Consider the following 13,429-nt stretch of genomic DNA (forward strand, 5'->3'; position numbering starts at 1 on the left):
TGTTATGTATTGGACATTTTTTTATGTACGGGGTAATTTTTTATATACTAGACACTTTTTTAATAGAACGTATAGGAAAATTTGTTATGTACATTACATAACCCAATGTCCAGTACTAAACATTACATTTCAAGAAAAAAATTCATTAACAAATTCAGCGAAACTAAATATGATAAACCAGATTTAAAAAATTTCATAAAACATAGTGAAATAAATCTGATTTCATTCACAATTTCAGGGATCTAAAAATTGTAGATTTCATTCACACAAACTTAATTAGAACCCAAAAAGTAACAGATCTTACAAAACCTCCTACAAATAAACCCAAGTTTGATCACAAATAGTAGACCAAACGAAACCGATCATAAGTCAACAATGATCCTTGATCTTCTGAACCATATGAAGTTGATCTTTGATCTTCTTTTAGAGAGAGAAAGAAACCAAAAATATCAATCATTGATCTTCGCTAAAAATGGCACCAGAACGTGATTTTGAGAGAGAGGAAGTTCTACTTCTTTTAGAGAAAGAAGAAACCCAAAATATCATAAATGTTAGTGGCAAAATTGGGAGGGAGATCAAATAAGGAAGATTTGGTTCCATGATTGGACATGAATTTAGTGTCATGGTGTCTTAAGTCAGAAAATGGAAGAATTTAATGTGGATGTCCCGTCTAAGGGCAACATAGGAAGAAAAAAAGGGAGTAGTGTACTTTCTCTAGCATTGGACTTGTTTTGAGTTGTTTTATTGTTGGGTTGGGTTCGAATTTACCACCCAAAATTTGGGCCTCCAACTCATTTTATGTTTTTTAATCTTCCCATCATTCTCTAAACTTTATTACTCTCAACTGGTCCACCATTTGCAAGCCCCGCAAATTTGGAGGACTTGGTATTCGCCTCCCTCATCTCGATAACCAGGCCTTCCTTAACAAGATCAACTGGCGTCTTATCAATAATCCCAACGCTGTATGGGTTAAAATTCGTAAGGGTAAATATTTTCCTACGTCTCATAAACCCACACCTTCCAAAGCTAACCACTCTTGGCCCAGGAAATCCATCAATAAACAGTTCAATCAGATGCAGAGCCTGATACTCTGGGACGTCAACAAAGGAGAGAAAATTAACATTTGGCAGGACAACTGGATCCCAAATCACCCTCCTCCTATAACTAACCATAATGAGTCTAACCTTGAATGGATAGCGCAACCTATGGATAATAATACTTGGAATACTAATGTTCTACAAAGTTGTTTTAACAGTGATATCTGCAGCTCAATCCTAAGCATAAATATCCAAAGCAACCAAGAGGATAAACCCATATGGATGTTCACAAGATCAGGTACTTTTTCGATTAAATCTATGTATAATTTTCTGAGAATAGGCAGTACAAATCTTATGCAGGATCAAACCGACTGGTTTTTTATATGGAATATGAATACTATTCCACGCGTTAAACTATTTCTGTGGAAATGTTGTACCAATGGGCTACCAGTAAAGGAAAAAATAGGTAAATACATTGGAAACCAATTCTCTTGTATTAATATTGTATCGAAAACGAAACATTAGATCATGTTATGCTTCACTGCAACTTCACGAAAGCGATATGGTTTCACTTCTAGGTAAGAACAGATCAAATAGAATCTACAAATCAATGGATCCATCAATGGAAAAATCTAGATGAAGAACTGACCCTACTATATGCCAAAATTCTGTAGTTTATAGGGAAAGCACGTTGTGTAAATTGCTTCACCACAAAGAAACAAAATCCGAGACAAATGATTGACAGGAGTAATACCACCTCTATTACGCCAATTAAGATTGAATCTATTATCACTAACAAATGCAAGAAGAAAACTAAGCAACAAACATGGAGACCTCCATCGACACCAGTCATAAAACTTAATGTCGACGCATCTTTTTCTAAGAGCACAGAACCAGCAGGCATAGGTTGTATCATCAGAGATGAACACTCTGCTTTTATCATCGCAGCGGCAGACTCAGTTCGATGTCAGAATGCGGAAGAATGTGAAAGCTTCGCCATACTACTCAGCGTTAAATGGGCCTTAGAGTTGAATATTTCCCATGTGCACATCGAAAGTGATAACCAAGCTCTCATCTTATTCATCAACGGTCAAAATGTTGGCCTTCACTGGCAATCCAAAGAGATCATGCAACAAGTTAAAGAACTTACAGACAAATTTGACGGTACGATATTCACATTCGTTCCTAGGGAATGCAACACTCAGGCTGATGCTCTAGCTAAATGGGGCAGAAGAAATGGTCAAAGGAAAGTATGGAATGTAATACTATGTATTCGCTTGTTCAGTAATGTTATTTTCCTTCATAAAAAAAAGGGTTCTTTCCCAAATGGCCCCTAGTTTATGGCTAGCTTCCCGCCTAGCTTCCTCGTTTACCGAAATACCAAGATGGCCCTTATTTTTAACCACCTTCCATTGACTAACAATTGACAGTTAAATTTTTGGTCATTTCCAAAGATACCCTTGTTTGATGTATTTTATTTTTAACTTTTGTCAAATCTAAAAACTCTTCTTTCACATCAACTCACTTTTTCTCTCTCTAAAAACTTTTTCCCAATATCTCTTTCTCAGATCTAAAAACACCGCCATTTTCTTCAACTTCCCATCATCTTCTACTTGAATTGTTGCTCCTACTCCAAATGGAATGATATATAAAGTATGCCCAACATCTGAACTAATATCATTACACTTTCTCATCTCTAATTACGTCTTTCTTATTTGATTTAACTTTTAATAAAGAAATCGAATCGTGTGATGCTGATTCTTGCTATAAATAGATTATAGAGAATTGAAGCTGCAATTTGTTAGATAACAGAGAGAGAGAGAGAGAGAGAGAATAGACAGTAGAGAGAGAGAAAAAATAGAAATGGAAAGAAATAGATAGATAACAGAGAGAGATGAGCTGGAAATGTAAACTGAATAAGAGAGAAGGAGATAACTTGTTGGATACCTACTGGAAAAAGGAGATTCGGTTGAGTAATGACATAGAGTGAGAGCTGGATATATTGATTTGAAAATTAGAGATAGAAAGAAGATTGTATTCGATTGGCTCAAGATTTTGAAGAGAGAGCTGAAGATAATTGATTTCTTTAGAGAGAGAGATTTCTTGCTGACACAATAGAGAGAAAATCCAACCATTGTAATATAAAAATAGAGCTTCATCAATTTCTTCATCATCTTATCTTTGGGGGAATCCACTCGCAGGCTTCAACGAAATATTATAGAGAGAATGAAGGAGAAGAACAGAGGGAGCTTCTCGGTTGGAAACTAGTTTACAGTAGAGAGAGAGAGAGAGAGAGAGAGAGAGAGAGAGAGAGAGAGAGAGAGAGAGAAAAAGGTTCATCATCTTGGTTTCATCATTTTCTATCATCTTGTTAGTTACTCAATGTGTTCTTTCCTATTATTTTTCTGTTAAAGGAAGTTAAATGTGTATGTGTGGGAGAGAGAGAGAAAAAAAGAGTGTCTGTTTCTTGGAGTCTTTGTGAGAGAGACTTGATACAAACTCATCACCCTCCACCACATACATCATCATTAAGGAGCCACTGGGAGCATCATCATTTGGTGATATTTCTCTTACTCTTCTTTTGATCTTAATTCAATGAAATTCTTTTTGCTGATTTGTTTAATGGCCATGAGTAACTAGAACTCCTATCTAGGGTTTAGATGAACTTAATTTTGAGCTTCTAGAGACACATTCTTATTTGATTAATTCTCTTGGTTGTACTTAAAAGTTTAAGTTGTTTTAATTAGTTAAATCGATTTTTTTAATTGTCTATGCCTTTGGATTTGATGCATCATACTTAGGTTAAATTCTTTGATGGCATATACTTATTAGTTGATAGATAATAACAGTTAAGATATTTATCTTTCGAAACAAAAGAATTACATTATTATGGTTTATCGATTTTAGACGAAAATATCTCCCGGAATTAAGATAGTTCATTATCTGAAATTCTGAGTTATAAAAAAAAAATTTATTGGCTAAGTATTTGTTCTGTAGGTGATTTTATGTGATGAATTCCTAAATCCTGGACTTCTTCCCATTGATTCTTTTACCCCTTAGTATTTATCTCCGTTATTTGGTAAAGTATTTTGATATTTTATCATCAAAAAACCACTTTCGAAGAAAACAACCGTGCTAGTTCTAAGTTTAAGAATAGGTTTGACTTAGTCCCTGAGGATCGACCCGGTCTTACTGGGATTATTACTTGACGCCCGTATACTTGCGGGTGGAGACCTTTTAGGGTAACCTTTTAGGTTCATCAAGCATGAATAACTTGATGGGCCTAAAAGATTACCCTAAAAGGTCACCACCCGCAAGTATACGGGCGTGAAGTAGTAAAAACCCGGTAAGACCGGGGTCGGTCCGTATAGACTAAGTCAAATTTATTCTAAAACATAATACTAGCACGGTTTTCTTTGAAATTGGTTTTGGTGATGAAATAATAAAAGGCTAAAACAAATAACGGAATTAAGTAACAATAGAAGGGAATTAGTGGGGAGAAGACCTAGGATTTTAGAATCCACGCATAAAATCACTTTTACGAACGAATAATTAGACAAATTAAATAACTCATTTTATAACTCAGAATTCAATATAATGAACTACCCGGATTCTGGAAGATGTTTTCATTTAAACCCGTTTGATAATCATAAATTTGTAATCATTTTATTTTGAAAAACGAATCTCTAAACTATTTTCTATTAACCGATAAGCATACACCATCAAATAACTTAATCTAAGGTCAGTGTTTCGGGGAAATAAGCAAAGTTTCCGGGGCAATAAGTTTTGGGTGGAAACAATTTATTTTTGTTTCTTCCAAACATCACCCTTTTAATTCTTTTTTTCTTTCTTCTTCTCCTCTCACCTTAAGTAATATTCCGGCGACCTTCACCAAATTCCGGCAACTTCCACCATTAATACCGGCCACCTGAACTTGTTCTCTCTTCTTTCTTCTCTCTCTTTTCTTCTCTCTTATGCTCTCTCCCTCTCACGAAAATTCCGGCAAAGGGGATCTCTCTTCGTCGGAAACTCGTCTGGATCTGGTTCTTCCAGATCTAGACGAGACGCCATCATCTGGATCTGGAAGAGCCTGATCCAGACGAAGGAAGCCCATCCAGATCTAGACGAGGCGGCATCATCTGGATATGGAAGATCCAGATCCAGACACCTTCGTCTGGTTTCCAGACGAAGGAAGCCCACCTTCGTCTGGAAACCAGACGAAGGTTTCCGGCGAAGGGGTTTCCTTCGCCGGAACTACAAAAAAAAAAAAAAAAAAAAAAAAAGGAGATGGGAAGAAGAAATAAAGGAGAAGAGGGAGAGAAAGGAGAAGAGAGAGAGAGAAAGGAGAAGATGGACAGAGAGAAATTCCGGCCGTCTAACTTTATTCCGGCGACTTGAGGGGGAGGGAGTGTTTGGTTTGAGTTTTTTTGGGTTTGCACCGTCTTCCCTGGAAACATTTTTGCTTTCCCCAAAACAGTGGCCTAATCTAAGTATGACGTATCAAATTAAAAACATAGACAATGAAAACAAAATAAGTTTAACAAACTACAACAACTTAAACCTTAAGGCACATCGAGTGATTTGATTAACTACAAATGAGTCTCTAAGTGATCAATTATGGGTGTCTTCATAAAACCCTAGAAGGAGAGTTAGCTACTCATAATCATCGATAATACAAAAAAATAAACTCATTACAAAATCAGAGAGAAAGAGTAACAAGGTATGAATATGTAATAGGCATGCAATGAACATCGGGTGATAGAAGAAAGAGCTATGTAAGTTTGTTAGCTCAGGGATGATGTTGCTGGCAGTAGAAGGCTGAACTCGATGAATAAAACTTGATCTTGGCTTGATTCCTTCCTCCCACGATTTATGAACCAAAAAAGCCAACATTAAGAGAACGGTAATAAAGGTATAATGTTTACTTGTTTGGGTACAAATTTCACCACAGCAGAAACTCTCTCCTTGTTCTGTGGTTCAAATATAATACTTCAGATTGCCCAAGGAGAATATGACTAGGTCTGGAGAAAGGTGATGTATGCTTCAAATTAAAGGATGATAATGTTAAGAACCCAATCCCAAGGAAAGTTTCTAATCTAATATTTGAAATAGGGAGTAGTTGTTGCCTGAGGATTGGAGTTCGTGTGGACAGTGGAAGTGGCTAGAAAATCAACTTGAGCAAGGGTGCGTTTGACAAGGACAGAGAAACGGTTTCCAGCTTGGAGAACCCCTATATTTTTCTAGTTTTTCTCTTGTTTTTTCATATTTACTAGTTTTTCATCTTATTCAAGTAGTCCAAGAGCATATTAGTTTGTGTTAAGTTACTCCTATCAATTTAATTGAGATTTTTAGTGTTCCGATTTATAAAACCATGTGTGTGATTTCTTCATTAACTTTGAAACTCAATATTTACTTGAACATGAGTAACTAATCACTTTGTTGAGGTCTAGGGATGAAGTTTTGATATGCTATTGTGTGTGTTTGTTTTGCTATGATTCTTGAATTCGATGCACATCTCATGTTCGATTAAATGTCTAAACCAATTTCATGTTGTACTTCCATCCATCATAGGTATTCGTTAGGCATTATTCTCGACGAAGACTCGATGTCACTTGAACATATCATCCTCTAACTAGGTATCATCACGAGATATACGCTAGTGTTTAGGTTTCCTACCTTACAGTCGAGAATAACTCGGATCCGAATTCGGACCAAAGTAAACATACACATGCTCACTTCAAGATGGATTCCCTAAACCCTCGACCCTTTTTATACGTGAAAGACCTAAATTCTTCATCCTTGTTTGCATCTTAGATAGTTTAGTTTATCATTTTTCCGGTTATTTGTTTCTTTCTTTTCGTTCATCACCTTATCATAAATAAAACCCCCTTTCACCTTGTTTGTTTTCGTTTTAGGCTAAGTTAGATAGTGACACCTAAATTGGTGGACTAGACTCTCCTTATCTCTGAATTACCTTCCTATCTCCGTTGATCGACCCCAGTCATACCGGGTTTATTACTTAACGTCCATATACTTGCGGGTGTACCCTTTTTGGGCACATAAAAAACAGTAAAATTTGGGTCTTAAAGACAGAAAGGGTAGTAAAAAGAAATTGAGAAGATACAAAAAGAAACTTGAAATCTTGTTTAGACAGGAAGAAAACGTCAAAACTTACTTCAATCTAATTATAGATGTTTGGAGGGAAGAGGAAGTGTGAAGAAGCCGAATAAGCAAACCCAAAACCCACATTTGTGGATTTGAAGAAAAAAAGGTCAGCTAAATAATCCCAACTAGTCGACTCAGTCCTAGGTATTTCCATTAGTAGTCAACGGACGGTAACGATAAAGAAGGGACCATCTGACTATTTTCCATAAACCAGGGGACTAGGCGGGAAGCTGGACATAAACTAGGGGTCATTTGGAAAATAACCCTAATATATTTGGAGAGATTTTATGATTATTAGAAGTTCAAAAGACAATTTCAAGGTGACTAATTGGGGGAAATTTCTAAGTGATAGTAGTTGATTTTTGTGAATTTAGGGTTTAGGGAGTTCGAATTGGGAGGAATTTGAGATGATGTCAGACTTGACCTAGTTGCTGAAATTCATTGAGTTGTGTATAACTGGAAGCTTTCTTGTAGATTTTGAAATCAGTTGGTATTTGTAATAAGTGATCGGCTTTCATTACATCGGAAACCCTAGAGATTAAGGCGATGATTCCTCTTATATAATGGGTAACCTATGTTTGAGTTTGAAAGTTAGGGTTTATGGAAGACTAAAGTTATGCCATAATCAACAATGTCTCTCAAAAGATTTTCTCTCTCTAGAAATTTGTTAGTGATGAAGACGAAGTAGTAGAAGACTGAAGTTAGGGTTTATGGAAAAAGAGGGAGGAGTTTTTTTTTTTTTTGTTGAACAGGGAGGAGTTAAAATAAAGTTTTGATTCTTGAAGAATTTGAGCGAAAAATAATAGTGTTGTACCCTAAAAAAAAACTGATGTCCATATAAATTTTTTAATTTTTCTAATTGTCTACATAAAATAGTTGTCCATATAAGAAAACCGGTTGACTTTTATTTTTGGCTTGATCCGTGGGCCTGATCAGTCCGAGGCCCATGGGGAGTCCGAGGTCCTATGTGATTGTTGCTTTTGGCACCCATTCAAAGCAAAATTTAAGGGCCATTTGTGTGTAATGGGGGGCCCAAACGATATTATAGCGGGCACCTATAGAATCCCTTCTCAGACTATCAACACAGGTCCAAATTTCTAACACTGGATTTGGGCCCTCAGATTGCATATGAACTCATAGAATCACATATTCTAAAGATTCAGGCAAATAGAACTCACTGGTGATATTTGACTAGGGCTAAACGAGCAAATCACAACTATATAGTAATATGCTAAACAACCACAGAAACCTCAAATTTTTTGTGTTTTTTTTTCTTTAAACAAATATTCGACCTAAATTTAATAAAATATTAGGAGATAACTATGACTTCTGTTGTTTTATTAATATTTATAAACCAAACCACTTGAAGGGAATTCACTACATAAATTCTCGTTACAAAAACCCAACTTGAACATCAGTAACAAATTGCCATCCAATGCAAGTAAAGGGCAGATTCAATGCTAGTCAGTTGGAAAAAGTCTGCTGAACCCCTATTGAGGTTTCTGAAAAATATGAAAGTGCAATGAAGGCTTCCATGGTAGAGGCATCACATGAGTAAAGTAGATACCTTCAAGTCAACCTCAAGGACTCATAGAAATGGTGCTTCCTGCTAACTTGAGCCCGAACCGCTCTCCTTTGATGCTGCGTCTTCCTGATGCTTCTTTGTCCAGTATTCCTCTAACGGAGGTCCGAAAATTGCTTTGCCCGAAACAACTCCTATCCTACACATTTGACAAAGTCATTTAGAAACTTCGGCCATATGATATCATAATTTGGACGACTCAAGCTCCCGGGTTATTCTGTAGTAGGTTTACTCGGGAAGAAAAACAAAAGAACTCTTGCAATCCAAGATTTACAATTGTTTCCACATAGGTTCAATACAAGATTCATGTTAGCATACTCTATAATAGGACATAGTATCGCTTTTAAACGGAATATAATTTTAGGTCAGAACCCCTTGAGTCGGATAAATACCGAGTAGAGAATGCTGTCCAAAACCAACTCGTAAAACTCCAGGCTCAGATACTTAGACTTAAGGGATCACCAACACTCCACATCATAACCGAAGATGCATTCACTTTTTAGTTTCGAATCCCAATCTCAACAAAAAAGGGCATGTCTAGGCCATGTCAACTGAGGTGTTTGCCATGTGAGCTAATCCACAATTTATTTCGTCTAACGGATATGCAGCGTAGGCTGCGTAACACAATATTGTAAATATTGAAACAATTAAATCTTCCAACATGAAAGTTAAGACCCGTATCAAGCTCAAGGATACCTACATATTAGGCTTGTGAATCAATCTGAAATTCGATTTGAATGTGTACTCGGTTAGTAGAAAATTGTCCGAAATGTTTGGATATAAGTTCCGATTAGGATACTGTTAATGAATACAATCCTTATCGGAATTGGGTGTGTGACATCCGATGTGACAAATATCCCATATACAATTATTAATGTCATTTCATTTAATATAATAAACACAAGTCGCTTTATGTCGTTTATATGATTATAGCACACATATCTTTATATATATAACTATTACAAATATTAATGTCATTTCTCAACCACTTGTGACTAGTTCTTGAACAGTTAAGGCCAGTATTAGGTGACGTTCCCTTTTTAATAATCTCAACATAATACATGTGTAATTTTAGTAGTTTCACATAATTTTATCCTTGTAATGAAATTAAATCACTCTTCATATAAGATGCATTTGTTTTTAGCAAAAAACAAGTCTGAATTGAGAAGAGGACTTCTTGTAAGATCTGATTTTACTTTAGAGATAAATGAATGCAAACCCCAAAAGATTACAAGTATATGACAAATAATTAAACTCGGTTTCAGGTTCATAATGAAACTTGAGATCTAAGGTTAAAAGACAGATTGAGATGGCTCAATGTATCTTACAGTAGTCTGACTCCCAACTAACTTACGAGTAACTCGAACTGTTAATAAGTAAAACACGGACAGAGACTCGTGATTCGATTCGAGCTCAACCCTTTACTTTTATTCTTACAACTTCTCTATATTGTTAAGGTTTATAAAGAAAAAAGAAAAAAGAAGATGAAGAAGAGTAAGAAGCTTAATGTCAAATCAAGGACATTATCTAACAAATTCTCCTCCATAAAACAATGTTGAGAGGATGCATAATCAGAATTTAACCTAATTTCTCAATTTCTATGAACATATATAAATGCACTGCATAATCTTAAAATCATATAAGCACATCCTCTAACACTCCAAATCTAGACTTCTTGGATTATTTTTCCATGTCCCGGATATACATATAACCCTAGATACATAAATTGTTATTCTATCTCGGGTAATTGTAAACCTAATTTTTCTTTTCCTTTGACTTCTCATAATCTCCCTAATAGTTCAAAACCTAAATTTGCTTACAGCAGTAGTATAAAGAAGGAAAAAAAGAACTATCTCAGTACAAGCAAAAATCCTATCTTTGATTCTTGCAATCAAACAAAATATCAGTAAATATGATCGATAGATAACAATCTTAAGCTCCCCAAATGAGTATCCTGTGTAAAATATAAAACAAAGATATGACGGAGAGTGAAGATGAAAAGAACTCACAGAGCTGCTACTACTACCATCGGTAGGGATAGAAACTTTCTTCTGCTGAACATTTCTCGCTCTCGCTCTCTCTCTCTCTCTCTCTCTCTCTCTCTATATATTGAAGGTCTAAAGTTCGACTCTCAATTTTTTAGACTAAGAGCATCTCCAATGGGACACTCAATCTTTAACACTTAGAGTGCCACATATAACTTTTTGGAGTTTTTGTTAAAAAACCATCTCCAATGGAACACTTTGTTAGACACTCTAATATGAGATGGACATATTTATTATATTATAGAGTGTCTAGAGAGAGAATCTCTAAAATGAGAGTGTCTACTTGAGACTCTCTAAGTGTTACTTTATCATTCCAACCAATAGAAAACCTTGTTTTTCAACTACTTTTTATCTATTGGATTGAGGAGGGACATGTGTATTAAATATAGAGACTTTAGAGATCTCCATTGGAGACCAACAAAAATTGGAGTGTCTCTATATTGAAAGAGAATCTCTTTTGACTCTTGACACTTAGGATTTTTAGAGTGTTTGTTAAGTGTCCCATTGGAGATGCTCTAAGGGGTGGAAGCCCAAAATTTAAATTTTGGACCTCTGCCACTCCATCTAACCGAGGCTTCTTGGGGCTAATCTAAGGCTCAACCCCAAGACCAAGAGTAGTTTTAAGATTAAAATTCATTAGAAGGATAAAACTTAAAAGTATGTGAAACAACTAAAATTACACATTTTCAACAAAAAAAAAAAAAACTAAAATTACACATGTCTTATGGTCAGATTATTAAAAAGGGATACAGTCGACAAATCCAAATCAATAGTGGCACCCCATTTTCTCTTGAGTTCGGTAAAAATCAAGAAAAATTGCACAACAAAAAAAACGCAGTAGGGGATTAACATCGAGAGAAGTTCTATAAGTCGTGCCACTCATTTTCTCTGAGCGGTCCCCGACACATTAAATTATGGTTATTGAGGGTTGACCTGGAAAGTCTATAGACGGGATTCTTTCTTTTGATTTTTCTCCGCCAAAATCTGACGAACAAAAAGAAAAGAAATAGATTATGAAGATGATGAAGAAGAACAACAACAAAACAGTTTAGATTTAGTGTTGGAATCGGAGCCATTTTTTGCTCGACCCGACTCGTTAAACTCAGAAACGGAATGCACCATTGCGTTCGTCTCGTCGATCTCTTAAGTTTAGAGCCAAGAATCACTCGAATCCGATTCTGGATGAATGAGAAATTCAAGTTTAAAGTTTGGGCGAAGATCGGTCAAAGTAGGGACTAAACCGTCAAACCGGACGAGTCAGATTGGGGGGCTTTTGAGCGAAGAAGACGCGTTCAGATCTGGACGGTGGACGTTCCTTCCGCGGGATTGCGCCAGATCTGACGGTTACGCGATGATCTTCTTGGGACAATGTCGGGACACCACCAGATTCGTTGGATCCGAGAGATCCAACGATCCCTGCTAACTCCGTGTCGGGCAGAAGGTGCGCTACGCCTAATCTTGTAATCTAGTCGTTGCTTTCTTCATTTGATGGGCACAGTTCGGGCAAATTTCATCTCCATCCAATGGCTGGCGTTCGGTCCGCGGTTTTGAGCCTAATCCGACGTCCCAGAGTGCACCGACTCATACAGAGGCAGTTATTTCAACTTAAGCCCTTCCTTTTGAAAAGATATGTCCCTTTAACCCCAACAGAAACTTATACCCTTTCACTTCCTATATAAACAACCCAAACCCACTTCTCTTTCATATCAATTCATTCTCTTCTTCTCTTCTCTTCTCTTCTAACAATTAGAGGTTCTTGTTTGCCTAGAATATCTGATTGAGAAGTAATTCTAGAGGTTCTAGTTTGCCTAGAATATCTAGATAAGGAAGAAAATTTTTTTGAGTGAAGTGATAATCATAGGTCGTCTAGAACATCAAATTCATTATCTTCTTCTCTTCTCTTCCAACAATCACAAAAAAGCAGAATTTAGAAAGTTCCTAAAAAAAAAATTTAGAAATAAAATATTTTTGTGATTTTTTTTTCTTTTTAGAAAGCAAATAAATTCCTAAACTAACTAGTTTAAAAATCAATTCCAAATTTAGAAACAATTCCTAAAAACAAATCCCCGGCAGCGGCGTCAAAAACTTGATGTGAAATCTAGTGAACCTAAATACTAGGCTAATTAGATGAAATTAAAACTCGCAAGTGTACGAACCGTATGTAAATATGGCAAGAATTACGAGGTCGATCCCACGAAGATTTGTTTGGAATTAAATCTAAACCTAAGATTAACTAATAAACTAGGAAAGTAGATAATTGATTTTTAGGATAATTTTAGAAACTAAGAATTGAAATTTAGAAAACAAAATAAATTTATGATGAAACCCTAAATTTATGAGATGCTTGAGATCCGAAACAGAAAATCTAAGACTCGGAAAGTCTAAAAGAATTTCGACCCAAAAACTCATGACAGAGGGCGTTGCAAAACTCGGAGTCTAAAAGACACCGATGAGCTAGCACGCATGAGAGAGACATTTATGTTCGAAAACATAAAGTCAATCATGTTGGACATGATTAGCATTTAAACATCCGAATTCGGATTGGAAAACCGAAACACTACTTAGTACATCCTAGAAGGCTAAAGGATGAAGTAGTACAA

The 13,429-nt window shown here is 36.0% G+C and overlaps 2 protein-coding genes and 1 long non-coding RNA gene across 3 annotated transcripts in view; 2 read left to right on the forward strand and 1 right to left on the reverse strand.

Moving 5' to 3' along the window:
• Positions 1–1,771: 1,771 nt before the first annotated feature.
• LOC147538094 (uncharacterized) lies at positions 1,772–2,374 on the forward strand. The gene has a single exon (XM_086642951.1). It carries the CDS (start codon positions 1,772–1,774, stop codon positions 2,372–2,374), a length of 603 nt encoding a protein of 200 aa, XP_086499077.1.
• Positions 2,375–6,179: 3,805 nt separating this feature from the next.
• LOC147538095 (uncharacterized) overlaps positions 6,180–13,429 on the forward strand; it is a 108,603-nt gene continuing 101,353 nt past the window's right edge. The window contains exon 1 of the mRNA XM_086639342.1: positions 6,180–6,221. The gene's annotated coding sequence lies outside the window, so the exon portion shown is untranslated. The remainder of the gene's footprint in view (positions 6,222–13,429) is intronic.
• LOC147538096 (uncharacterized) lies at positions 8,512–10,938 on the reverse strand. Its single transcript, XR_015226090.1, has 2 exons — positions 10,794–10,938; positions 8,512–8,923 (listed from the first exon to the last, which is right to left on the reverse strand). It is a non-coding gene; the product is annotated as an uncharacterized LOC147538096 (long non-coding RNA).

This window comes from Eschscholzia californica, unplaced genomic scaffold (assembly GCF_041429995.1).
Source record: "Eschscholzia californica isolate CP2 unplaced genomic scaffold, dmEscCali1.0.p SCAF_5, whole genome shotgun sequence".
In the NCBI taxonomy this organism is placed as follows: Eukaryota; Viridiplantae; Streptophyta; class Magnoliopsida; order Ranunculales; family Papaveraceae; genus Eschscholzia; species Eschscholzia californica.

Coding starts and splice junctions, on each gene's coding strand:
- LOC147538094 (XM_086642951.1), top strand. CDS start 1,772: ATGATTGACAGGAGTAATACCACCTCTATTACGCCAATTAAGATTGAA.